The sequence below is a fragment of the Blennius ocellaris genome, assembly GCF_963422515.1.
Source record: "Blennius ocellaris genome assembly, chromosome: 17".
In the NCBI taxonomy this organism is placed as follows: domain Eukaryota; kingdom Metazoa; phylum Chordata; class Actinopteri; order Blenniiformes; family Blenniidae; genus Blennius; species Blennius ocellaris.
Window position 1 is genome coordinate 16,163,923 of NC_137666.1, and position 24,492 is coordinate 16,188,414.

The window sequence follows — 24,492 nt, forward strand, 5'->3', positions numbered from 1 at the left end:
TGAGCCGAGGTGATTTTCGGGCTGTTAAATATATATCCCGGCTCTCTTCCTCTTTTTACTTTCACTTCAGCTTCACAATGGTGTGTTTGCTCGGCTTCAATCGGGGTTCAGCGTGAGAGGACAACAGACCACACAGAGACAGGTTTACTAATCAAATTTATTTCTGAAAAAACAAACCAACAATCACCGGCTAACAGCTCACACACAGAGACGACGGACATAAACAGACTGACAAATCACTTGCATTTGCAAAGAAACGGAAACAGAAACTGAACCAAGAGGAACACAGACTCAGATTTAATCTCTGACTGAAAAGTCCTGGAACTAGGAATAAAGCAAAGATCCTGTAGAGGACGAATAGCAGCAATACGTTCAAGGAGAAAAAGAATCAAAACAATCAATTTGTGCCGAGTTTTGTAAACAACTAGTGTAACTCTGCTGCTGAGACGACATTCCACACAGCCACTGGGCACTTGGAGGTACTGCCCAGTTACAATCACATGTACAGCCTGGACCGAGAAGAAGAGAACCAAAACATCCTGCCGGCGCCTGAGGCCCGTACAGTATCCAGCACAGCGTCAGGCCGAAGGGACAATGTTGTACTACCTTAGTGCAAAAAGCAAGACTGAGAGGTAATTTGTAGAACGAGTGGATCTCGAAACACGTACTGGATGTCATCACATGTTTGGTAGTTACAGTTTCATGTGGTCTATTTTGTCAACAAACTAAAATCTCGTCACAGGACCCAGAGACTCCAGAGACTGAGGAAACGATCTCTTACTAGGGTGTAGCGTAGAGAACGACACGCTTACGGAGCGATGGGATGTGACGCGATCAGCGGAACACAGACAGAAAAAAAAAATTATAATTACGGTATGACACGTCATGTATCGTCTTTGGCCAAATCTTAGAAGCCGACGTCTCTCCTCAGGAATAGAAAACAATCTTCTCAAAGCATTGAGTGTCAGGAATGCCTTTGAAACTCCCACGTTGTGTTTTATGGCCTCACTGAATGACGGAGTGAGCGTCTGGACAAATAAGACTGTGAACCACAACAAACGCACACAAAAAGAAGTGGCTTGTAGCATCTGTGGGATCCAACATCAACATGTCCAGCGACAACAAGTCACCATTTCTCTCCCAAAGTCATGTTGTGTCATTTAGAAAACACCACAGCGACTAATAAATACTGTTTACATTCTGTTTAGCGATCTTCTCCACAAAGACAACAAAAAGTGAAGAAATGCAGTGACGGTTACTAAGTTTCTACTGAGAACAAATATAAACCAAATACACACGCATGTCAAAAAATGTGAATATCATACAAGAGCGGATGAGACTGAAATAATTCAGAATAAGACTTGTTTGAGTCTTCATCCTTTCAGCTTGGAAGTAGGGAAAATTGAAAACCTCAGAATGTAGGAATATTCAAAATATCTGATGTTTTCCAATTTTTTTCCTCCATATGTTATAAATATATATTTTCTTTAATTTTAGTAATAGACAATATTTAGTAATATTATATTTTAGAAAATACTGACCAAGCAAATCAATTTCCAATGATATTCTCATTCTTTGAAGATGCACCTGTTAATAACCTGAAACCCGTGAATCGTCACGACATGAGAAAGACTTCCAGGATTTCACGGAGAAATCTCAGGCCGCTTTTTCAGATAAATTAGGAAAGATACAATGAGCTTTAGAAATCAGCTGTGTTGCTCGTGTCATTGGCAAATAGTGAGGCTGATTTGTGGCGCGCAGATTTCAAGTATAGCTTTGAGGCCCTTTAATAGGTGGGATTTCGTGGAATAGACCACCACCTCCTCAGCATGGGCCTGTAGTGCGGGTGTGACTGTGCATCACACCGACGTGTGTGTGTGTGTGTGTGTGTGTGTGTGTGTGTGTGTAGTGCAGTAGTGTCCATGGTTGGGGTTTTCAGGAGGATGCACTTCTGTTAATTCAGTCTCACTTCCTCCCCCCCGGTTTCTTTTCGTTGCACGGTGGACTGGCACCTGTGTCTGCAGAAGCGCTTCGCCGCCGCCACACACTCAGACTAAATATCCCTCCCTGAGGTCATCCGGGGTCACAGCTGCTCTCCTGACGCTCTCGCCGGGCCTCGGCCCGCCGCCACGCTTTGAGACCGAGTGCACAGTTCTCCAGTCCCTGGAGGACGAAGGCATAGAGGAGCGAGCGCCTGACGAGGAGGACAAGGAGTCGACCGGGGAGGCCCTGGTGGCGTCAAGCTGCCCGCTGGGTTCGATCACCGTGTTGATGACTGAAATCACACCGAGAACAGACGAGACCGTGTTTAGATAATGAAGTGATATCGAACAAAAAACAAAACACCTTTTCTGTGGTCAGTGACTCACCCTCGAGTTGTTTCTGAACTCTCCTCAGTTCCTTTAGGATGGACGTGATTTCCTAAAACAGAAAACCATCTTTGCTCAGTTTTAATTGGAGATTTGGCTGAAAATTAGGGACCATACCAATAAAACCCTCTATTTTCAATGAGGTAATTCCCAATTCCCAGAATTACTGTACGTTTCATTCACATTTACTGACCAACAAATCTTCATTGTGAACATTCTTTGTTATGCTCATGCATGACACTGCCAGATATTTCATTAAAGTCACAATGTCAAACTTAACACAACAAAGAATTCCTCTGTGAGAAATGGATCTTAGCTACCACATTTGATAGTACACACATCATCTTTAATTGTTTTCATTTCTCAATTCATCTTGTGCTTTTGCGCCTCCAACTTGTAGCCTTCTGCCACCAGGTTTAATTAATGAAGCGAAGTCAAAATCTGTCATAAGCAATTGGAAAATAACTGGATTTAATTTGCATTTGGTGCAGGAACTTCCTCTCTGATGCAGGCTGATGTTGAGCCGCATTAAAGTGATTGTAGGCGTGGCCGAATCTGAGCACTTTGACGAGCACACGGAGCAGCTTAGAGCATCCGTGCATTGAAAATAGATTAAAAACTGGAACCCACCTTGCTTGAAGTGTTGAGAAGAGGAGCATCATTGTCAGACTCAACCTTTGCTTCAATTTCTTCCCAGATATCCATCCTGTCCTGGAACAGTACCCTGTGTGTGTATGGAGCCAAACGCAGTGGTTAAAATAAATAAATACAAGACACTGAGGCTTAAATCATACAAAGTAGTTCTGTGTCTAATCGACTCAGAGGATTAGATCAGTCGCTCCTCCCTAAATGATGTGAGTCAGAGGATCCGTCTGTGAGCTGATTAATGAGATTATTGCTCAGCGCGGTCTGGTTGTCAGACTGGATCAATAAAGTCAGATCAGGCGTGTCAACCAAGAGTCTCCTTTCATTCGTCTCTCACTTGAGTTTGTCAGCAAGTTGCTCTGTGTTTTCTCGGATGACCACGATGATCTGAGACACGGGGTCCAGCAGCACGTTGTCCACCTGCGGGAGAAACTTCAGACTTCAGAATAATGTCGCTCGCAGACGTTTTTGCCGATTAGGCGAAGCGGCAGGCGCCGTCGAGACCTCGTCTCCACTTCGATCCCGTTGCCTGGAGTCACAGTGGGTCTGTTCGCGTTCCCTCGCCGGTGCAGAACTCGGCGGGACTCTCTGGTGGTTCAACCCGGCCTCTGGAATACGCTGGACCAGCTGGAACCACGATTTACCAGTGAATTTTAATAAAGACTTTGTAAAACTACAACAGTTCTGGCAGACTAGAAAAGAAGTCAGAGTAGGAGTCATGATAAATGATGTACCTGCTCATGAGCAGTCACTGAAGAGACGGGCGCGCTGCACTCAGCTTCAGGGTTTTGTGCGTCACCCTCGCCTGCAACGTCATGGATCTCTCGGGCCAAGATGGCCAAGTCTTTGGCCAAGTCTTGACTCAATCTAACAGGAAGCACACACATAAATAAAGGGAGAACCTACATTTTTTTTTTTTTTTTTGAAAAAGAGGTTTAGGTTTATTGCCATAATTCAACAGGAAGAATGAGTCCGTTTGGTCTCTGCTTGCTTGCAAAGGTATTCTGATGGCGTTAGATTAAAGTCTAATTCGAGCGTGAATGCAGCACGAGGCGTGAGCTTATCGAGGTCATCTCAGTTCATTGTTGTGCTTCTGCTGTTTTCATCCATTTTTCTTAAACTTTTCATTTAGTTCCAATCTTGGAAAAAAAAAATCCCTCAATAATAATCCAACATTCCCTGTGTTGGACTAATCACACTGTTGCAAAAGCTGCAATGCAGAAGTCATTACAGCAGCTATTCCCGCTTTTCCTAAACTTTGATCTGGACCAGGAAACGAGCATGAAGTATGTGGGTGATTATTATGGTACCCTCCACTTTGCCCAATTTTAGAATAACAACGTTCTACATCCAGGCCTATTGAGATTTTAATACACTAACCTCTGGTTACAAACTTCTGAATTAATTTTCACAGTTCAACCTTAGAAACAATAGATATTAATCTCTGTAAAAAGATATCAGTGTTTAACCACTGTGGGAAAGGGACACATTTAAAAAAAAAAAAAGCAACATTTCTGTTCATCTTATTTACTTTCAACAAGCCGGTGAACACGTCATTATTGTGTAAAGTTCTTTCTTGGTCATTTTGAATGAATGAGTACATTTAATCGCAAAATGCAGTTTTTCAAACAATTGATTACACTTAGTTGCATTGTCTCAGCCCTGAGAGATGTTTGACGAAATGATGGACGCCCTTTCCACTGCTCAATATTTTTGACTCCATCCGGCAGCAGAGTGCCGCGGCGTCAGTGTGCCAGTTTAACATGCTGAGTCAGGGGCCCTTGGATGTTTTGTTCTTTGTAAACACTCCCGCCGCCCGTTGGCCTCAGTTTGGAAGAGATGTTAAGCTGCCTGTTTCTATCTGCTGCCTCACCTTTCTCCCATTTCTCCTTGTGTAAAATTTTAAAATTGCCTTTAACACAGTTTTTCATATCTAAACAAATAAATAAGAACATAAAGGCCATATTGAGCAGTAATCTCTCTCACCTCGCAATCTCAGCACTGTGGGAAGACCAATGCTGCAAGGCCTGCCCGTTGTGGTTTTCCTCCTCAGAGTCTTGGGCGCGAGCTTTGAGGCGCAGAGCGACCACTGGCCGAGCGCGCGGCTGACTGCGAGGGCTGTGGGAAGCTGAGGAAGGTTGGGAGCGTTTGTGTTTAGGGGTGCTCTGGTTTGAGTCGTACTCCTCGTCGGAGGTCGACGTATAGTCAGAGCCTTTCTGTCGCCTCCTGGAGCCTTGGCGTGGTGAATTTGTTTGTGTTAGGGAGAGCAAGGACAGACGGGAGAGAAAAGAAGAGGCCATCAAAGAATAACGCCGAGGAAAAAACACCACCACAAGTATGTCACGGTCACCAAAAAAAAACATTTCCCCAAAACAAAAGACAGGCATGTACTGTGGAAGTGCTTATCTTCACATCGTTCACGTCTCACTATTTAGGACTTAAAATGATCAAAATTAGCACTCAACTTCCACAGTACAATTCCACAAGTGATTATCACGTGTACCATGAAGTATACGTGCTAAGTCGGAGGTAATCACCAGTTACTTTGAGTTAATTGTGGGTTTTATATAAAGAAAATGGATTAAGGTGAGTATAAGCTATGTTAGTGAAAGCCCCATTTAAGTGAACTTTACTTGTGCTGCTTGTGGCTCGTGACAAAAGGCAGCACAAGTAGAGAACTGAGGCACAGTTTGAATGTCGTAACTGGACTGTAATTAATTCAAACCAATTCACCGCTGTGACTGCCCTCCCAAACCAGGGGCTGAATTATTTCTTCTCTGTGTTTTACAGTCCGTTCAGTAAGTACACGTGTGTCAGTGTTCTACTTACTTGCTGTGCTGCTGGTGTATTTGGCGCTGCTGGACCGTGTCCGGGTGACCGGGGTCTTGTTGAGCCCGGCCTTCTGAGGTCTCTCCGGAGGCTTTGAACCCGGACCAGAGGATCTCCGAACGGAGCTGCCACCATACTCGGTGCTGCGGTTGGAAAATCCCGTGGGCCTGCCGGCCTCGGTGTCGCTGGGCGTGTTGAAGGAGCTCGTCCGCTTGCGAGGCATTGCCAGCAAATCCAGCCGGGACAGTTTCTTGGCTTCCTGGGGATGCTTGGTCTGGGTGCTGCCCGCCTCTTGGGACAGCCTTTCAGTCTCTGTGCCCTCGTTGTCGGAGGCCTCCAGACGGGCCCGGCGGAGCAAAGAAGCCCGGGTCGGTCTGGGGGCGGACAAACTGTTGGCACGACCTAAAGCCTGAGACACACTGGAGCTCTTTCCGTCCTCCTTCTGAAGGGGCACGGTGTACTTCTTATATGTCCGATGGCTGTTGGACTCCTGATCAGAGTAAGGCAAGCTCTGAGGGTCGTCGCTCAAGTCTGTTGAGCCGGATCTGCCCACACTACGTCGTAGTCCAACGGGTCTCTTGACTGACACAGTCTTATTGCTGCTTCCAGCTCCCTGAGAAGAGTGTCTTTCTGACAATGTGGATTGGTGATTGGAGTCCTGACTGGTTATACTCGCTGAAGATCTCTCTCTGTGGAAACCACTGGTAAACGTTTTGTTCATTAAAGTGTTTGGCTTGGTCTTGGTCTTGTTGCTATGTTGGCTGACTGTGCTGGAGGTGTCCACATCAGACTCTCCAGAGAGAGAATCCATTACAGGAGACGGCGTGGCCCCCGATTGTCCTGCTTGGAGTTTGGCCTCTAAAATAGCCAGAACATTCTCCGTCTCTTTCAGGTAAGAATGAGTATCCTGACTGCTCACTCCCTGAAACAATCCAAGGTCAGGGTCTCTCAGAGTCGGCTGGCTGGAGATGTGGGGCAGTTTGGCATTGCTGGGACGCTCCTTGGTGAAGCTCTCCTGCCTGATCAACGGGGACACCGTGCCCTCTTTCAGCTCAGGACTCTCTGTCCTTTGGCCCTGGACAGAAGCTGGTACTGTAGACTTAATAGTTCCTGTGTCTGGACTGCCTCTCTGTTTGGTAAGGGTGGCTGTTGAGAATGCTTTGGTTACATGTTTCCTCTCTGCCTTGGGAGTGCTGGATTTAGAGTCTCCCTGTTCTGGTTTGGACAGTGGCTCATCTGAGCCAATATAAAAAGAAGTAGACTTGGATGAGAGTCTCGCCTTGTCCCCATTTAGCGTCTCGTCACCGTCCGACGGAGGCCTTTTTCTCCGCTCGACGATGGATCCGTCATCAGACTTGCTGGCGTCGCTCAGGCTGTCGGGCTCCACGTCGTCTTGCACTGTTAATCTGTGAACATCGTCCCGAGACCTGGGCGCGTCTAAGCTGCTGTCTTCTAGGTCGAACGTTGACTGCAGGTCATAATGAACATGAATGCTGGGAGTTGGGGTTTCACTCGTCTCCCCCAACGGGACCTGTGGCAGGATACGCCGGGTTCTTGAGCCATTGGAGTCCGTGCTGTCGTGGTTCTGGCTGAGCATGGCCTTGTGGATGATTGTACCTCGTGCTGCAGGGGAGCAGGTTGAATGCATATTAACCACACACGGTGAAAGTGAGCATCATTCATATTCATCGGGGTGTCTCATTATCATTTCAAATAGACTAATGTCTCGTCAGGTGGCTTACCCCCTCCTGACAGCTCCATCTGGGAAGGGATGTCAAAGAGGCCAGACGAAGGGCCAGATTCTGTGTAGCTGTCTGCCAAGCTGGCCCAGCAAGACATCCACTTAGGGCCCCCCTGTAAAACCGCACCTGATGACTGAACCAGCGGGAGAAAACATGCAGATTATTTAGTGTCTTTAAAAGAGAGTTAATATTACAGACAAAAGAAAATGAATTTGCTGCAAATGTGTCAAGAGTGAGTATGTCACATAGCTTCTAATATAATTCTGTTAGACGTGGGGGAAAAAAAACAAAACAATGACGAATCCAGTTCCCATGAGAGCAGAAAAGGTTAATCAACAAATTAAAAGGTGAAAACAGAGGAAACACCAAGAAAGCAAATCAAGTGAGCAAAGCATGCCGATTCTGCATTTCGGTGTTTGTTTATTCCCAAGATCTTTCCTCATTAGGTGTTTTTAGAACATGTGTTAAAATTGTGATTTTGCTTCTTTTTTTTTTTTTTTCATCCATTCATTTATTAATCCCATCCTGAGCAGGAAGGTTTACCTTCACCAGACTCTGTCCCTGATCTGGAGCTGGCCACAGCTCCCCACTGTTACTCTGCCTATGCTGTTCCCTGCCCTGAACAACAACAGGACTAAATGCTGACGGTGTTTCTGGTTCACTCAGGTTCGTTCGCTCTGGACTCTCAACACCAAACACCTGTCAAGAACAAAGCATTGCAAGTGGATAAATGCAAATAAATGGGAAAGAAGCACCCGGCCGTGTATTTAGTCGGACCAGGAAATAGAATCCAAAAATCAAGAAAGCTCATCTCCTTTGTGGCTGTGATTTTTAGGCATAGGCAACTTTACACTGAATGTAAATTGAACTTGCCTGGTCAATCTTTCCCCGGGCTTCTTCCAGCTCTTTATCATGCATGTCTGCTTCAATGGTGTACGTTCCTGCTTCACTCAGAGTGTCATCCTCTTCATTTTTGAGGCTGTCATGGGGGCTGCTGACCTCCACACTTTGTGGTGCCAGGGGCATTATGGGCACCTTGAGGGGTACAGGTTTATGAATAGGGGATGAAGTCTGCTGATGCTGGTAATGACTGTCTGACCGAGGAGGGCTTGTGGGAGTCTGGTCACACTGTGATGCTACTCTTGTTCCCATCTTCGCTGCTTTATGGGGACCTGATGTATTCTTCTCCCAGGTTGCTGCCAAATTATTCTTTGCTTGTTTGAGTAATTCAGCAGTAAATTCCTGGGCGAGTTTAGATTTCCGGCCCACGCTGCTGAAGGGTCTTGTTGATGTAGATGAGGACGAGCGGGATGAAAAGCCTGTGCTTATCCGGTCTTCTGTCTTTTCCCTTCGAAGAGAGCCAGCTCTCTGAGGGCCGGTTGCTGCTGGGCTCTTCAGGGGGATTGTGTATCGCTGCGTTGCAGGAGTGGAGGAGGATTGAGATGAGACTTGCCTCTCACTGGTTAGGTTTGCGCTCTTCTTTGCTTTCTCAAGTTGAGGCCTGAGGCCTGACGGCTCAGGTGGAGAACCGCTATTGGTAAAGGACTGGGAGCGCTTCTTTCTTGGGTTATCATCAAAGAACTCAATGACGAAGGCTTGATTGGGATCAGACTTGCCAGAACCCTGCTGGGACTGACACTCTTGTGAGGAATAGGTCAAAGGTTCCTGTGGGAACTCAGGGGAGGGAAAGCGTTGAGGTGGGGAAGATCTCAAAGTTTGTGGCGAAACCTGGGATGCTGGCCGAGGTTCTGATTTGAGAAAGTCCTTTCCATTGATTTGAGGGTGCCCTGAATCACTGTAACAGCCATCTTCATCATAGTTTTCTGTTTAAAAACAAATAGCAGTTAGCACATTGTTCTCACGAAGGCAAGGTGTTTGAACCGTGCAATGGTGACTCACCTGTTTTGGTCCTCAAATGTGAAGGGTCGCTCGTTGTGCTATACAAGTCTTCAGCCTGTGACTTTCTCCTCATCATGCTAGCAGTGCTTTGGACCAGCCAGTCAGCAACTTTGCTTTCTGCTGACACCACCTCAGTGGGTGCGCTAACCACCTCTGTGGGGGGCTGTTTGCGCTGCTGACGGAAAGAAAACTTGGTGACGTGGTCTTTGATTTTCATTTTACCTGGAGTGCATTCATCAAACTCGATGGTGAAAGAGGCATGGCTTTGGACCACAGGGGGGGTGGGAGTGGAGGGGAGGCACTGAGCGGGGTCTGACGTGTCTTTGGTTGGAGCCTCATGAACCTGCGTCTCGGGCTTCTTGATAAGCCGCTGCAACAGCTGCTGCTGCTGCAGCGGTTCCTTTGTGGGGATCTCGAAGTAGCTGGGTTCTCGGCGGTAGGAGAAGATGGACTTGGCCTGACTGTCCGACAGAGAACCGTTGACCTCATATCTTGAGTCTTTAGCAGGCTCTGTTATCAATGAAAGGACAAAGTACTTTAGTGATCCGACACAATCTCTAAACAACTCTACATATCCAGGTACTCTGAACTCAGAAAGTCTCCTGTGAACTCATTAGACGAATCCCGGAAATAGGAGCCACAGATAACAAACAACCTTCCAGCTATTAGGGTGAGAAAACAAACCATCCCTCAAACTGGATGCCAGTTGGATGTGGCCACATATCACTTCAGGAGTCCAGCGGAAAGCAGCTGAGAGGGAATAATCTGGCTCAGTCTGGGCAACATGAGGAGAACAATCACTCGTCCTCCCCCTCTGTCACAGCTTAGAGGGTCATTATCCATCACGAGGCAGACAGGCACTGCCCCACTGGACGGGCATAGAACGGCCTGGCTGACAGGCCACCACTGGCAGCCAGAGACCTGCTTTGGGCTTAACACCATCCATCTCTCAGTGACCCACAGAGCGCATCAGACAGCGACGCAACAAAATGCGTGTCATAACCGATTAGGACCTAATGCATTATATACAACTGCGTGGCTTGGAAAAAGTGTAAACGTCACATCATGCAACTGAAGAATATAAGACTTGATGTCTGACCTGGAGACCCCCGCTCTGGTGATTTTCCACCTCTGTTGCATTTCTTGTTGGCTGGGTCGTCATCCTCCCCCCACCAGGACGGCTGGCCGTACAGAGGGGTCGGCTTGGATATTGGCGAATCTGTGGCAGCTAGTAGGAAACACAAGACATATTATCATAGATACAGCCTTAAAAGAACAAACTGGTGAAAAAACCATATGCATACTTTTGTATTTATAAGCCAGCGCTTTTACTTTCGTGATAGGAGAAAAACCAAATCATGTCAAGATGGAGTGTTGCACAACGTCAGAGAGCGGTCATAATTTTACACTACTAGCAGCCTCAAGGTTTGTCCTATTTCCCACACACATTCTCCTGACACAGAGATAGTACTGAGGGTTAAACTGTGATAACAACTGTACCACGCAAACCACAAAAAACATAATCCTTCTCATGTGAGGACGACACAGCTAATCCTAATCTCCCCCCCCCCCAAAAAAAAAACCTACAGGGGGGCTACACTATAACCCTGATTTTGATCCAATGGATCAAAATCAGGGCTTCTTGTCTTTTATTTGAACACACACACACATTTTGAAGGTAGTGGACACACGTCATTCCGCCTATACAGCACTAATCTACAGATAATCTAGAAGCAGCTTTCTGACTGATAGACTAAACAAGCGCTCCAGAGTTTAACAGGGAGGCAACGTCTCCTTGGCATTAACGCCGTTCACTGAACACACAAAATAATACAGTGTTCACATTCGTGGTGAAATTTCTGGCTCCAGATCAATGTTGGGAAAGAAAGAAACACTGACATGAAGCAAAAGCACGTCGCCAATCCCAACTGCTGAAAACATTTCACGCTCAATTTCTGCGGTTGAATATTTACTTGTTAAAATCAACAATCTATAAACCTGGGCGTCACCTGTTCGCACTATGAAGAGATACAGACTTTAAACATTAGCAAATGGTCTGAAAACAGATTCTAAACCAGGAAACCTCCCCCCCACCCCGTTACACAAGTCTGAGATACGATAATCCCCAATGTCCTGCATATATTCGATGCTCTGCATTTGCAGAACAGCCAGCAAGCTTTGAAACTGCGTCTCGTTGTTTTGTTCTGACAATGAAAATGCAGACTTACTACATAATCAGTGTTTCCATCACTACACACATCCGGAATTAAATACATTCAGATGATTTAATTTATTTTTCTGTTTTAAAAGGAGTCTCAGACCAAGTTCAGACAGCAGATTTCACAGAGGAACCAGGCCAGAGCTAATTTTATAGACGTCACTTGAATATGTCAGGCTGTGTTCACACCCGAAGATAACATGCAGTTTAAAGAATCCGTTGGTCAACAATTTCTTTCTGCTCGTTCAAATCTCCTAATTTAGCTTAAGAAATCACCTGAAGCACACAGAGTCACGCCGAGTCATGTTTAAGTTCTCACTTTATTAATTGGCAAAGTCCACAAACTATGTCACAACAGAGATTAGATTTTTGTTACACTAACAAGCAACAGGTCGATTACTAAAGTGTGAGAGCTGGTAATGTCGTGCCTCTTTTCTAAATACTAAACAGCCCCGGGTCGTGGCAGAGTAAAGTAGGTCTGGGTGAGTCAGCCACTGTACGAGTGCGGAGTCCTGCCCTGCAGACAGCTGGAGGGTTGGACTCGCTCCACATCCTGTACAGCTGCAGGGGAAAATGAGCGAGGGCACTCAGAGAGGATACACAAGGAGCCTTCTCACAACACAAGTGAGACTAACTTACAAATGTTGGTCGAATTGTAAGAAAACTCACAGGAAAAAAAGAAAAAAAAAAGCAATTTTCTAGAATGGCTGCACCTAACAATTATTCTCACCGTTACTTGGGTTTATATTTTTGACTTGTTTGTTCTCTAAAGTGTCAGGTTATGTTAAAACAAACAAAGAGATATGCTATTACCACAATGGACGAGAGTAGGCATGTCAAACACATTTTATTTCAGGGGAGGAGTGGAACGGACCGGTAAAATCATGACAGAATCGCCTTTAAATTCAAACTTTTGTTTTTTGTTGTGTCTCAGATTAAACATGTGGGAAAATGTCTGTCATTTCTTGGGCCCATCCGATAATAGCCTTAAGAGAACAACGGTTCACCTTAGTAGTAAATTAAGTAGTTTGAATTAAATGAAAGTTTCCCATTTCCCATGATTTAAAAAATGTAAACAAAAAAAAAAATACTTCTCCTATAGTTGTTGCATTATGCATGATTTTACAAACTCAGCCTGACAGCATGGCTTTGAGGTGAATGCTCGTTAGCAAGCAGGACGCTATGTTTCATGGCAGCATCTCCGATATCTCAACTCAGGTCTCAGTGTTGTATCTGTTAATCTTTAAAAAAGGTAATTTGTTAAAAAAAAAAAAAAATCAAGTTTGACATCTTTACAGTTCGCCAACCTGTTTGGAGCTTCTTGTGGGCTGGTTTTGGCCCACAGGCCTCATGTTTGTATTTATCAGCTTCTCATTGTCGATTTAATCGTACACCATTCCACAGGCCTCAAGTCAAACTAACGGAGCCGCACAGAAAACATTAGTGTATATATTCCGCTGCAAAGAAAATCCCCCACCACATTCGAACATGTGCTCCCTTAAATAAAAAACCTTAGAAAGAGAAGTGTTTCTCTAAGGGGACAATAGTTGGTTATCTGCTAAACTTAACACACAGCACTTATTGTCAGCAGCCACTGTGACACAAATGCGTCTTTATTTTCTTAGACATGCTGTGAAAAACTAGCCTTATCTTCATGTGGTTGCACATTTAGCGAAACGGCCGACCATACTTAAGTTATCTCAGAGAACAAACAACACTGAGTGAAGACAGTAACTATTAAACGCGAGTGTTTTCAATGGATTAAGGAAGTACCATCACTGTAAGATCCGGGTGAGAGATGTACTACTCAAAACAAAGTCCAGCGGCATTACAGATCAAGAACGCGACTGTAAATTACTCCAAGTCGCTTGAGAAAAGAAATTCCCATTTTAGGCACTGGAATTTTTCCCTCTGAGCTCACAGAGTCTATGATGAAGCAGAAAGACGGCAAGAATGGCTACATCAACAACAGCTGGAATTTGAGAGAAGTGTGAATGAGCTTCATTCACAAAGCTGAACTCAAACCTCCCTGACTTTTTCCACTGTGAAATGATTTACCCAAGACTTGTCTGAGCGGCGAGGGCGTGAGAGCAAATTCACATATAAACAGTGACAAATCCACCGCGAGTTAGAGATACTGGGGCCAAGTTGGCTAAAAAAAAAAAAAAAAGTAGAAAAAAAAAAACCCCAAACAATCTCGCTGAGCTTTTCTAATCCCTCTGCTACACGTGTTGACCTATCGGCAGCGTGCTTGGCAGCACCCCACCTCTGTGGCTGAGCGAGATAAGGCCGCGCGTCCTCAACTCCTCACCCCCTCAGCGAGGCTGTGAATCCCTTACTCATGTTCACACATCCCGACAATCCTCTCGGTCTATTTCTTTTCTTCGCGGGATTGCCTCTTCAGCTCACATGGCAGCTTTAATCTCACACCATGGAGGCTCTTAATAAAAGTAGCCGTCCTATCAGGGGGATCTACGGCCACAGCACATAGACACAAACACTTCCTCTTCCTCGTGTGTGTGTGTGCAAAATATTCAAATCCTTCTCAGTTCAAGCCAGAACAATGTCCCCGCTGCAGCTATCAGCAGACCCACATCCTGCCGTCAGTGTGTATCTGTCCGGCTCCGTTTACCTGTCAGTGACTGGGCTTTGCGCTCAGACTTGTCCTGCTGTTTGACGCTGGGAAAAGAGTCTTTGCTCTTCTCCGAGCTCTGGGGGGATTGCTTCTCCCTGGCCTTGGCCTCCACGCCTTTTATACCGAGCTGCAATTGGCTGGTGTACTTCTCATGCTGCACATACACACACACACACGTACACACAATGAGAGATGAGGGGGGGGGGGGGAACAGGATGTCAATTATCTTCTGCGAACAATCAGTACAGATGTAACCGTCCTCGCAAACACACCAGACACTTCATTGTCTTTGATTCGATATTTCTCCGGCATGAGCGGACACATTTTAGTCACAAAGCCTTGTTTGTTATTTTCACTCAGGTTGGAGAAGTGAGCGTTCACATTTAGAGGACCGAAAGAAAAAAAACTCTTTACATTATTGGCCTTTTGACCACTGAAGCTTAAACTTAACACAAAGAACTAAACTGATGACGTAGTGCTGCAAGAAGAAAAAAAGCAAAGCATTAGGATGCTCAACAGGGGAATTGCTCGAGGGCAGTGAAGAGGATTGATTACATCTCATGAAGTTATGTGGTTTACTTTAAGGCACAGGAATGAATGACGGTAGTCATTCCTTGTTTTGAGACAGAACAGAAACATATAGCGATGCTGCCATTAGCCGCCACGCTGCAAGCTGCCGGGACAAATCTACAGGGGATGGAACAGTTTTCCTTTTATTACTCGAGTTGCACTCTCCTGTCTGGAATGTGCAATACAAATAGAGTTCGCATTACATCACAATTAAAGCCTGAAACAAACAAAGTTGCATGTTGTGAAATCGTCACTATTATTCAGTGCAATGAGATCCTCTAATTATTTCCTGAGCTTTTTCATTCAAATCGCTTTGATTCACTTACAAACAACATGTAATTATGTCTTCTGTGAAAGCTCGATGTCAAAACTAGATTAAAGAACCCATTCCATCAAGAGTGATTCTGGAAACATGCAATGGAAAATATAAAATCGATCAGTGATATAAGTATTAATAGAATCTAAAATACAGCCGAACACCGTTCAGCTGCCAGTGTTACTTACTTTCAGAGCTTCCTCTGGGACCTTGTGTTGACTCCTCTCCAGGATATACACGTGGGCATGTGAGCAAGGAGTTAAAGTCCAACAGCGAGCGTTTAATCATCCCAATCTCCTTATATATATTCACACTTAAGCATCAAGTGGAAGGACACATCACATTCGCCAGCAAAGAGATTTGAGGGACACACATGTGCCACTTAAAGAACAGCGACTGTGCCGCTTGTATATCATCTCCTGTCCTCCGCGGGAGATCAAAGATCACCCTGCTGTTCAAACACACCACTAATATGCAGACACTCCTTAAAAGAGCAACATCACGATACAATAACACAGCTAGTTTCTGATGAGATTCTTTTTTCTTCAATATGTTGTAACTCCAATGAATTGTTCCTCTTGTTATCGGAACAATATTTCACCAATAGTAGGTTTCAACTGCGAGGGGTCAAAGGGCACAGGAGCTTTTCTCTCCGCAGTGACCATAATCTGAACCTCCTGACTGAAGCACTGCAGGGGATTAACATACCGATGGAGTGAAGGAGCACCGAGGAGAACGGGAGAAAATGCAAACAGTGTAAGTGAATACAAAATTAGTTTTAAAATAAAAAGGATATCATAACCAAAGCGGATGACGTCTGACAGTTTGAGGGTGATGTAGGTCTGGTCCGGGATCCTCAGGTCGTTCACAAACGTCTGCAAGAAAGTCAAAAAAGCTCATCAGACTGTTGACCAATAAAAGTAAACGTGCAGGTAATGCGCTCTAATTCCTCATGGCGTGCACCCAGATGCTGTAAGGTGCTTTTCCCACAGAAAGGTAATCTATCAGCACCTTGAAACTCTGATGAGATTATGCAGTTGTGCAACGGCAGTCTCCGCTTTAGAAAAGTTTCTAAAAAGAAACGCCGGTTGGAAATAAATAACAGTTTGCGTATCAGTTCAGTTAGCTTTAATTAACGCTTTCTGAGAGAACAGGAGAGAGCTCTTTGTCTATTTTCTAATTACTACTTGTGAAGGAACGACCAAGGTGAATACACAAAGGTAACAGGGTGGGGGGGGGGGGGGGGGTTTCGGTTACTGTTCTGCTCTGATTAGTTTGGCTGTGGTTACCGAGGCCAAAAAAGGAACGCTCTCTCTGGAAACAATGAACGGTTTCTCCCACTGCTCAACTCTGGATTACGGTGGGATAATGGTGCAGCGGGAGAGAGAGAAACTAAACACAGGGTCCGGGGCCAGCAGGGAACTCTCCACATTGTTACTGCTCAACCGAGCGCCTCTGGCACACCACCGACAGAAACACAGACTGTGGCTCAGTGTGTGCCGCGTCGAAGGGCCGGAGCCTTCGGGGGAGCTTTCGTCACAGGATACAAGGCGGCTGCTCTGGACTCACTCACCCCGTTGAGGCTGCCCAAGTCCTTCACCATGTGCTCGTCTGTGTTCAGGTCGTAGTTGATCACCGCGTGCTGCTTGTCCACACTGCGAGACTGCAAAGACAGGAAGAGACTGAACGTTTTTTGTTTTTTTTGTCATAGTGCAACAAAGAGGTGGGATTCACACCAAGTGGTTGCTAGGTTTAGTCTCTTTGGTCTGTGCTGCTTTCACACTTCAATTGCACCTTAACTGAACTGCACCAGAGATTGAGGGCAAGAGACTCTTCAAGCAAGACTCTTGGTCCTCTTGGTTCAACACTTCCAGAAATAGATCACAACAATGCAGAGGTCTTACCAGGGTTTGTTTTGACCAAACTGATCCCGACAAGTGTGAAATAAACTTGTCCTGAAACTGAGCAACTGAACTGGTGACTTCACTGCATCACTTTTAACCTTCATATCCTGGTTATGAACGAGTTTACGGAACAATTCTGAAACAGCTTCTTGCTATTCATTCACTCCATGGCCTTCTGCTGTTAGAATCTAAGCGTGAGAACAAATCTCCCGGAAGAAATCTTGTGGTTTTGTTCAGTGAAGCATTAAAACAACAGCAACATTTTACTCTGGTTTTTATCATATCGCTGCATCAAAGTTTGAATAAAAAATCTTTTAGGGAAAAAAACACTGAATGAATACTTCAAAAAGTATTAACTGTGTTTCGTCTGGCCTGTTTGAGGCCTGCTTAAAGGTATCTTGATTTAGTATTTTCTTTCCCAATTATACTTTGACCTCTTCATTCAGTTTTGCGCGACACATAATGCCGTTTTATTCGGTTAAAAAAAGAACTTCTCATCAGATGTCTGCACGTCGCCAACGAGCAAATTGATTGACGACAGCAGAAATCACCTTCTGATCTGACCAAAGACACTGATCTGACAAAACCAGATATCATCAAGTCATTCAGCGTGATCATTAATTTAGGACCTCACATCAAAGGATCGCCTCTGACCTCTGAATTTTTGTGGTCGACGAAGTTCAACGACTTCATCTGCACAGTTCCCTTCTGCTTAACTCTTTTTCCAGAGTTCCAGTTCCTCCCTAAATATGCTTCCAGCAATTAGCTCGCACACCGACCGAGTGAGCGAATCAGTCCGACGCTCTCCTTTCTGCTCATTAGCCGCTCGCTTCACAGTCACATAAATCACAAAGACCCAAGGTGCCTGCCAGGCTCGTTTGGAAAAATCACCGCCGCCCTCGAACACAGTCGTACCCGACCTCTTGGATTGGAAGCAACTCGTGAGGCCGTCGCTGCCCCGACATCGGGAGGTAAAACATGAGCTTCTAAACATTATGCATCTTCAGATTACAGCTCCGGGACACAAGGATTCTGACCGGACAGCAGTCGTCATGGAAGGTCCAAACATTGAAGACAAAGCTGTGATACTTGATAGCATTCCATTTAGAACTCTGCTTTTCACGCCGAACCAGATTCTCATGTAACAGACTGAAAAAAAAATGCCCTGAGCTCTCTCGACATAAAAAAACCCCAAAACATTCAGGGCTTGAAAACAATTTGAGGCTGAAAGTGGCTGGAGGCCAAGTCCAAAAAACAATCCTGAGAGAGAGAGAGAGAGAGAGAGAGAGAGAGAGAGAGAGAGCAAGGGAGAGAGAAAGTCTGCAGCATGTCCGTGCACATGAGAGGCTGAGGTTTTTCTTGGATCTGGCGACGCCTAAAATGTGGACAAATGCTTCAATACGACTGGCTTCTGTGGCCGGCTGGGCTTTTCTCAGCATAACACACAAACTGAGGAAAGTACAAACAAGCAGCATTCCTGCCTCGCTGGGCTAACTATAGGGTGAAAGGGAAAGCGATTACAGGAGAGCGCGTATGGAAAAACAACGCAGTGGAGTGCTTTAGTCACGTTTTAAAGTTGCTGTTTGGGGCGAACACGCCGTCACCGGGTAACACTCAACACAAGGCATCTGAAGAGCCTCTCCCCTCCTTTCTGGCTTTTAACACAGTTATGCGTCTCGCCGGGCTAATGCAACATGCGCGGGAGGTTTTTTTTCGCGGGTTACCGAGAAAGGCCAGTGGGTCCTCGTGTGGCACTCTGCCGGTGTTTGCTGTGTAAACTCCAACGGACGGCCTGCCGCTCACCTGCAGCATGAGCTCGCAGTCATCCCGGCCCACAAAGATCATCTCCCGTGGTAACCTGTGGCGCGTGCCGGAGCTGCTGACCAGGAACCACGACGTCACGCTCATGTCGGGGCCTCGAGTCAGGGCCTTCTTGGCATCCTGTGGACAGACGAGGAGCGGAAACATTCTCAGCTTCAGCAGCACTCGGAACAATGCTGGCGATCCTGTAAAGGGCCACGACAATGACAACTTGCTTGAATGCGTGGATTAGCGAGGGGAAGTATCCACCTCACCTAGACCTGTTTGTCCCACCCAATTCCGGTCTGACTGTGTCACGCTTGTTACGTAACCACGGCTGAAATCTGGTTTGCAAGTGCAAATAGAGACGCAGAGGCTAAAGTAAGACAGCAAATGCCTTGAAAATATAAAAAAAAATTTCATGCACGAATGATTATCAAAGTTGTGTGTAATAATATTGTACTTACTCCCAATCCATGACTTTTTTTTAAAAAAGACCAGCGGTGTCAAACACAAGACCCGCAGGCCAGAACTGTCCCACATGAGGTTCCAATCCGGTCCGCCAAACCACCATGCAAGTTGTAAAGATTTTAATGGATTTTTTTTTTTTTTTTAAAGATTTATTAGGACTAGAGATCCTGAGATCGTTGCAAGCAAACAAGCGTTTGCACGCCGGGGTAGCTTTGTAAAAACAGACATAATGCAACAGAAGGGTTTTTTGAGGGGACATTTCATTGTATTTTTCCACCAGAAAGTATCACTAAAATTGACTTTATGTGGTAATTTCTGTTTATACCAGCTTGGGTTTGTGAAAAGATAGACATTTTCATCACATATACTCTATGCAACAACAAAAAAACTTTAAAGAATCAAGGTAATTGATTGGTTACCCAATCAAGGCAATCTTTTCGCTGCATGGAGCCTCTGGACTAAATTGAGTCTGACAGGACTGTTTCTCAGTTCTGCTATAGATTCTTAAAGGCGTCTCATTGGTCATTTTTTTGTACCGGTATGTATAAATCTAATTTTGAGAACCTCACGGGCGCCCCAGGTCCTGTCTGATAAGCTCCCTGTCCGATGAGGACCCAACTGCTTAAAAACACAAAAAAAACATCCACTACAAATGTACATAAACTGTGTATTTAGAGGTTTTATAAAAGCTGCGGATCAGATGTTTCTCCTCTCCAAAGCAACCACAGCTATACTCTCAAGACATCTAATGTGAACAGATGTCTTTCTGCCTGAAGAAGTTACAGAAAATCAGTTATCATCTTATGTTCAGCAAAATGGACTATTGGGAGTGTGTCTTCACAGGTCTGAGTTAAAAAAAAAATCCATTAAACGGCGTAATCTGGTACAGATTACTAAGTCCAGACTCCAGACCAAGAGTAAGAGCAGATTATAGCAGATCTTCACTCCTGGGTTTCTTGTTAGTCGTCAAAAAAGCACTTGTCAGAGAGTCCAACAGGATCACCAAGCTGAAGTTACAACAACCTCCCAACCTGTTAGTTCATTGAAATCAGAGGTTCTACCTCCCATCAGGGATGTATTATGTGTATATTATTATTATCATAAGCTATTGTGATGATCAGCTGCAGATAATGGTGTTTTTTAACGTACGTGTGTGTTGTTGCAAAGCATTTTCAGTTGACTGTGAGGGGAAAAAAGCACGTGTTGGATTGAAGGTAATCAATAATAACAAGAAATTTTACAAACGTGTGTACAATAATGCAGTTCAGATGACACTTCATCAACAGTTTCTTCTGGGATTATTTTTCTCGCTTCTAGAGGCGATATTCTGCACACCAGTCACAAATACAGACATTAAAGTTGAAGCAGGGTCAATGACAACCAGTGTGGTTTTAACGAATCCTGCTGGGAACCTGTTGTAAAGCGGCGCCAGTGAGCAGGTGAAGGCTTTGCTTCCTGTAACGTTGGTTAACGACACGGAATGTCGGGGGGGAAAACATTTAAATTAAAATGCGTTTCTGTGCCATAGACAACACTGATGTTCTGTTAAAGACACTGGAGACTGTGGTTAAAGTATGTGCGGGTTGCAGAAAGGTGGTGATCGCTGGTTGTTGTTGTCGGTGTCGGGCTAGCGTCTTTCCCCCGTAACGTGCCTCCTCCCCCGGACTCACCTTTAAAGCCTTCTCGGTCTTACTCCTGAGGGAAGCCAGCGTGTCTCTCGTCCCCCCCCCCGGCGACCTGGGCTTCACAGGACACGGCGGCGGCAGGTAGTAGCTGTGACCAGGTAAACGTCGTCCCCACCCTCCTCTGGTGGCTCCCCCTGCTGCTGCTGCTGTTGCTGCTGGCTCTTCCTCCGGGAATGAAGCGTCTCCTCCGACGCCTCCGCTCCGCAGCCGACACGGTGACGCAGCCTGACAAGCCCCGTCAAAGCCGAGCGATCCGAGAGGGGGCGGAGAGGGAAGAGCTCTCACTCCGTCCCGAAACCCGCAGCCCGACAAGCCCCGTGGAAGACGTTGTTGTCGAAGAGGAGCCGGGGAGTGAAGAGCTCTCACTCTGCTCCGAATCCGCCTGCTCAAAACCACCGGCAAAATAAAATAAAATAAAATAAAATAAAATAAAATAAAATAAAATAAAATAAAATAAAATACAAATAATTAATCTGCACAACCTGCAAACTAATCATCTAATATAAATAAATATGCTATTCATGCATAGAGATTAAAGTTACATTATGTATTATTTAATTCACTTTTAACTTAACAGCACAGTATTGTGGTTTGTAATCTGTCTTGTCTTGTAAATCCAGCATCAGCATCAGATTAACATAAATTATATTGCTGTAGTAGTAGTAGTAGTAGTAGTAGTAGTAGTAGTAGTAGTAGTTGTTGTTGTTGTTGTAGCATCACATCATTCAATATGTGTTTTCAAATTTCAGTTGAGTATATTCTAAGGAATAAAAAGGAAACTAACATCAAATGTTAATATTAAAGACAAATAAAACCCTGAAAGTGGAGTGTATTGGAGTTATAATTATTATAGCATATTACTCATTCTACTATCAAATCTACTAACTTTAACAATCTGTCTTCATGTGTCAAAACAGGAGTGAATCACGGCTTGATTTATTTTGATTTTCATTTGTTGTATTATGTTACATATTTCTTTAACTGGGCTGCATGGTGGCACAGTGGTTGGCACTCTCACCTCGCTGTAAGAAGGCTGTGGGCTCAAATATGGCCTGTGGCCTTTCTGTGTGGAATTTGCATGTTCTTCTTTATGTGAGTGGGTTTTCGTCCGGGTACTACGGTTTCCTCCCACAGTCCAATAACATGAACGTGAGGTCAGTTGGTGACACTAAATTACCCCCAGGTGTGAATGTGAGTGTGTGTGTGGTTGTTTGTCAATCTATGTGTGTTTTTCCTGTGACAGACTGGCGACCTGCCCAGGGTGTATCCTGCCCTCATCCACACTCGACTGGTGATCAGCTCCAGCGCCCCGCAACACTGAACAGAATAAGCCTGACAGAAGACGGATAGATGGATGGATGGATTCCATAAATCATTTGTATATTTGTCTGCTTGTCGTTCATCCAGATTTATTATCTGGTTTAAAAATATTTATATTGTTTTGTTATTTTATCGTTTCACAAATTCACAAACTTCTGGGCTTTATTCAGATCAAAATACATGATCACATTTCACCAACTCGTAAATAGTTTTCTTCTTTGATTGATGAATAAATCCCCAAATACAGATACATTTTTGTGGACACTCACCTCATATTTCACAATAGTGAAACACCTTTTTAATACACAAAGTCCAGCTGTTTTTAGTATTTAACATCACTTTGGTTTTCTAAATTTTTACTTTTCAAATTTTTCCATAAAGCACATCTATCACAAGGACAAATGATGAAAAACTGCATAAACAGGATAGAAAATTAGAGAGGTTTGATGATTCATAAGAACACTTGAAAAAAAAGTAATGTGAAGTTGAATTGGGCTTTCAAAAGGGAGTGTTTAACTTATTGTTCACAGGTAGGGCGATTGAACTCAGGAATACTTCTTTAAAAATAAATATTTCCGTTACCAGCTGCTAGATGGCGCTCCAGTTCATGTTTACAATTTATATATGTCCTTCATTTACTCAATGCATGTTGAGATGTGGTAGTTTTAAGTGGAAAAGACATATTTAAGTCATGTACAGTATATATTTGCACATTGTTAAGTAAAACAAATGACCAGAAATGACAATTTATACCTTAATAATTGTTCATATATCATCAAGTTTCCACGATGCATTAATGTTAATGATTATTTAGACACTTTTACTGGCTTCATATGTGATGTATTGTGTTATTTGCACAAAATATGCTGTGTACATGGCTAATTATTGTCATTTGCTTTACTTTTTTGTGCATAGTGAATATGTTCAAACACATATTTATGAATAAATTGATTAAGATGCGTTTCATACACAGGAAGCAAATTATCACCTCCTTGTTTACCATGTACTTTAGGACAGTTTTCAATTTGTAACAAATTAATAGCTTGTAAGAAACAGGGAGAAAGGTAGAAGTTGGTCATTGGACCTGTAAATATACGTCACAAGACTTTGTTTCTGTATCTTCTGTACAATTTTGTTATTGTCGACCACCGAGACCAGTTCTATCGAGAAGGAAATCCCCAGTTTGACTCCAGGGCCTGGTCTGTGTGGACTTTGCATGTCCTTACTGTGTGTGTGTGAGCTCATGTGTGTAACTCAACCTTCTCTACAAGAATGAAATACCTCTATGAAACACCATTGACCCTCTGATTCTTGCGCTAGAGGTATATGTGTCATGTTTTAAACTTGAACAGAATTTCACTCTATATTTAATTACTGACTAAAAAAACATACATTCAAAACCTTTTCAAAAGAGCTGCTTGACTGAAAACAGACTGCGTACGTTGACTCACTACTGCCACCTAATGCAGGAAATTAGCATTACACTTAACATACAGAACCTCTGACCTTTAAAAAAAATAGATATAATTTCTGAAATCTCAATAAGGGATCATATCCTTTTTGTAATCACCTAATTACCTTCTTTTAAGGAGTAACAATGCTTATATTCATATGTTTACACTTTAATAATTCCAGCTTCTTCCAGCTCCCCTTTTCTCTTTTGAAGCAGATTGGCTTCTGGTCCAAAGAAGGAATGAAGTTTGGCTTGCAGGCAGTGTGTGAATGACACACTCCTCACACAACACTGCAGTGCGTCCGCCCCGGGGGGATGGGGGGGGGGGGGGGGGGGGGGGGGGGGTTGTGTGTGGGGGGGTGTGTGTGTGGGGGTCTGGCGGCAGAGCTGCAACCCTCCTGGCTTTGTTTGGTGTGTTTGGGGCCGTGCAGCTGGAGGCAGGTGAGCCACGGTTGTCAGGTGAGCGCCACACTGGGCCAAACCCGGGTCTCACTGTGTGATGCTGTGTGTTGCAGCTGGCCAAAAGACAGACTGCGAGCCCTGGCTGTCAACATCTGCTCCAGAGACTGTACCATCTGCCGGGGGCCCCGGGGGGGAGCCTCTCTCCTCAGCCCAGACCAGCTGCAGAGCTCCAGA

General features: G+C 44.6%; 1 protein-coding gene across 2 annotated transcripts; it reads right to left on the reverse strand.

The window, feature by feature from the left end:
* Positions 1–150: 150 nt before the first annotated feature.
* On the reverse strand, positions 151–21,245 carry cep170ba (centrosomal protein 170Ba). Of its 2 annotated transcripts, none has more exons than XM_080512700.1 (18): positions 21,069–21,245; positions 18,931–19,068; positions 16,797–16,886; positions 16,018–16,098; positions 15,412–15,468; positions 14,335–14,491; positions 10,584–10,712; positions 9,485–9,994; positions 8,459–9,408; positions 7,586–7,718; positions 5,844–7,466; positions 5,001–5,142; positions 3,749–3,881; positions 3,519–3,641; positions 3,352–3,434; positions 3,000–3,093; positions 2,370–2,421; positions 151–2,275 (listed from the first exon to the last, which is right to left on the reverse strand). In XM_080512700.1, the coding sequence occupies exons 2-18, from the start codon at positions 19,033–19,035 to the stop codon at positions 2,049–2,051; spliced, it is 4,689 nt and encodes a 1,562-aa protein (XP_080368826.1). In that variant the 5' UTR covers positions 19,036–19,068; positions 21,069–21,245; the 3' UTR covers positions 151–2,048. The 2 variants fall into 2 exon arrangements, with proteins under 2 accessions (XP_080368826.1, XP_080368825.1); XM_080512699.1 differs by having other exon boundaries at positions 5,001–5,247.
* Between the last annotated feature and the right edge of the window lie 3,247 nt (positions 21,246–24,492).